Source organism: Tupaia chinensis, unplaced genomic scaffold (assembly GCF_000334495.1).
Source record: "Tupaia chinensis unplaced genomic scaffold, TupChi_1.0 Scaffold000198_1, whole genome shotgun sequence".
Classification (NCBI taxonomy): domain Eukaryota; kingdom Metazoa; phylum Chordata; class Mammalia; order Scandentia; family Tupaiidae; genus Tupaia; species Tupaia belangeri.
The window spans coordinates 2,316,842-2,319,965 of NW_006159673.1; the positions used below are offsets into that span (position 1 = coordinate 2,316,842).

At 57.6% G+C, this 3,124-nt stretch overlaps 1 protein-coding gene across 1 annotated transcript in view; it reads left to right on the forward strand.

The window, feature by feature from the left end:
- Positions 1-408: 408 nt before the first annotated feature.
- The window catches only part of TBX19 (T-box transcription factor 19), a 17,036-nt gene continuing 14,320 nt past the window's right edge, over positions 409-3,124 (forward strand). Inside the window, exons 1-3 of the mRNA XM_006147051.1 lie at positions 409-456; positions 688-1,116; positions 2,409-2,543. Coding sequence (XP_006147113.1) covers positions 409-456; positions 688-1,116; positions 2,409-2,543 — 612 coding nt within the window. The remainder of the gene's footprint in view (positions 457-687; positions 1,117-2,408; positions 2,544-3,124) is intronic.

A 3,124-nucleotide genomic window follows, 5' to 3' on the forward strand; every position in this document is an offset into this window, starting at 1 on the left:
GGCCACACCACAATCCCTTCTCCTCCATTCTCCTCTCAGGATCTTGGGCACACACACACATGCGCCCGGTGTGAGTTTAAGCTATCAGGTCCGGGACTCGACCCGCCGGTTGACTACATTCGGGAGTCCAGCGACATAGCCATCACGCCAACTGCTGGCCCCAGGGAGGGAACTGTTTGAGAGGGCAGAGAGGAGGGCTGAGCCCAGACCCGTGATTTCAAGTGTGCTTTTGCACACGGATCCCCAGAGCAGAGCGGACAGCCCGTGGAGCTCAGGGTCCGCAGCCCCATGCCTCCTCTCAGAGGCCGGCAGTGGACGCCCGGAGTCCCGGAGAAAAGGAACGGGTCTGCCGGTACGCAGCCCAGTGTCCTCTCGCTGGTCTCGCCCTAGAGCCCTGTGTGGTCGTAAATGCCGCCGCTGTTATTCGGGGTGTTCTGGGCGAGGCTGGAAGGGATGGTTGGTGGTGTTAGTCTGCCCAGGGGCGAGCGCTGAAGAAAGCTCTTGGAGAGAAGGTGCATCGGCTTCTACACCGAAGGCTTCAGGGCCTCCTCTGTCAGTGACCGGATCGGAGTGTTCAGGCTCTAAAACGGAGCATAAGTTTTCAAGTAGAAGCCCACTGTTTCTGCAAAGAGGCCCTGGTGAAATCGGACGAGGACGTGGTCACTGTTTACTTGGCCGCCCTCCCAGGGTGTTCCCTGGGAGGTCTCCTGGGAGTCCAGATACCTGTGGGCTGGCCAGCAGCTGGGGGCTGAGACGGAGGCGTCCCTAACACCCCTGGAAGGCCCCCTTCTGGACGGTGCCCTCCGGCGCTCCCCAGCACCCGGATGGCTAAGCTCTGACTCTTCTTCTAGACGGATGTTCCCTGTGCTGAAGGTCAGCGTCACCGGGCTGGACCCCAACGCCATGTACTCCCTGCTGCTGGACTTCGTCCCAACGGACGGCCACCGCTGGAAGTACGTCAACGGGGAGTGGGTGCCGGCGGGCAAGCCTGAGGTCTCCAGCCACAGCTGCGTCTATATCCACCCGGACTCCCCCAACTTCGGGGCCCACTGGATGAAAGCCCCCGTCTCCTTCAGCAAGGTGAAGCTGACCAACAAGCTCAACGGAGGTGGGCAGGTAGGAGCCGGCCGGCCACCCTGGCTCTCCACATGCCAATTAGGAAATATCAGGGTGCATTTAGGCAATTAGAGGGGTCCTCACCAGCCTCTTCTCCCACAGAAGCCAATTACTCCCCGGAGTCCAAATGTAAACAGGAATAAACAGCTCTTAATTGGTGCTTTCAGTTTTTAATGGACTTCCTGATGTTAAGAGAGTGAGAGTGCCTAGTTTACTTAATCATCAGGCCCTTTTCAGAGTTCCTCCTGTGCGGCTTTTCACCCAGCCCCGAGCCTGGTGGGCACCGGGTTTTGTTATTTCCGCTCCCTATTTTGGGCATAAGTGGCCTGTTGGCAGTAGACAAATACCTTAATAAAACGCTGCTCCCAAATGAAATAATTACTGCCTCCACTTGGGCATTATGATAATTATCAATACAATTTTGAATCAGCTTTGGTTTTTCCAGAAAAAAAAAATCCAAACAAACCTTAAAGAAGGAAGTTTTTTTTTTTTTTTTTTTTTTTTTAAGGTTTCCAATTAGAGTAAACAAAAATGTGAGGCTTTTTCCTCTCCTGTTCCCTGTAGGATTGTGGCCATTAGCCTGCCGTGCAAGGCCGTCAGTCCCGCTCTAAGACGTGGGCTGTTTCTGGGGACTGGAGATGGGGCTGGGGAGGGCCCCTGCCCACCACGCGTCCTGGGCCAGCCCCTGCCCTGGCTTTTGTGCCCTTCCCTGGCCTCTGCCTCCCTGGCAGGGAATGTGGGAGCTCCTGTTCTGGAAGATGGAGTGAACGCCCTGAGTCTCCGGGATGCCCAGAAGGTTCCAGTTCTTTGTAAAGACAGGAAATCGAAAACCAAATTGTTGTTGCCAGCCAGGCTTCACGGCATGGGGCTTCCCATAACCTTTCCCTGGCATCGGAGAGCTGGCGAGACGTACCTGTGGTGGTGGGTGCATCTCCTGTCCCTCGCCCGTGACATGCAGCCACTGAGGTGTTCTGAGCTATTTGGATTCCTCATGTGACAACCCGGATGCCTTCTAGCAGCTTGGGATCCACATGGTTGTGCCAAAGAGAAAAAGGAAGGAGAGATTTGGGCAGAAAACCCGACACTAGAAAATTCCCCTCTGGCAACTCACCTCTTGCCCCCGCAGGGCTTTAACATGGTGTCCCTGGAGGTCTGGAAGAGCCCCCTTTGTCCTCAGAGGCGTGGGGGGCTGGGGTTCCAGGCATGTGTCCCCAGCCAGGGCGCCGAGCTTAGGGCTCGTCTATGCCCACAACGACCAGGCCCTGCTTTGCTTCTCTCTCCCCCCACCCCAGATAATGCTGAGCTCTCTGCATAAGTACGAGCCCCAGGTCCACGTGGTGCGTGTCGGAGGTGCCCCCCGGGTGGTGGTGAACTGCTCCTTCCCTGAGACCCAGTTCATTGCTGTGACTGCCTATCAGAACGAGGAGGTCAGTGCATGTGCTGGGGGCTATGGTAGGGTGTGTGTGTGTGTGTGTGTGTGCATGAGCGTGTGCCTGGGGGCTATGGCAGGGTGTGTGTGTGTGCGTGCACCTGTGTGCCTGGGGGACTGTGGCAGGGTGTGTGCATGTATGTGTGTGCATGCCTGGACGAGTGTGGCAGGGCAGAAGAGTGTGCCCAGTTGAGTGTGGCAGGGTGGAGGGGGCCCTGTATGGCCATGGCCTGGCGTGGATGGAAGGTGGGTTTTCCAGGCTTCAGGTCAGTGCCTCAGAGATGAGGGCACCCCAGGAGCTGCTCTCCCCTGGGGCCTGCTGGCTAACTGCCCAGCAGCTCCCCTCCCCTCCCCTCCTCTCCCTTCCCCTCCCTTCCTTTCCTCTCCTCTTGAAAGGGCCAGTTGTGCCTTGTTACACCCTGTGTTCTCCTGAAATCCCAGAGTCCATTTCAGGGCTCGGGCGTGGCCTTACCTTAGCGGAGCTGGGTGTGTCCAGTGGGTGTGGTGGGTGGGGCCAGGGCTGGCCATCTCCTGCTGTGAGCTCAGCTCTGGGGCATTGAGCCAGACACCCCCCTCCCT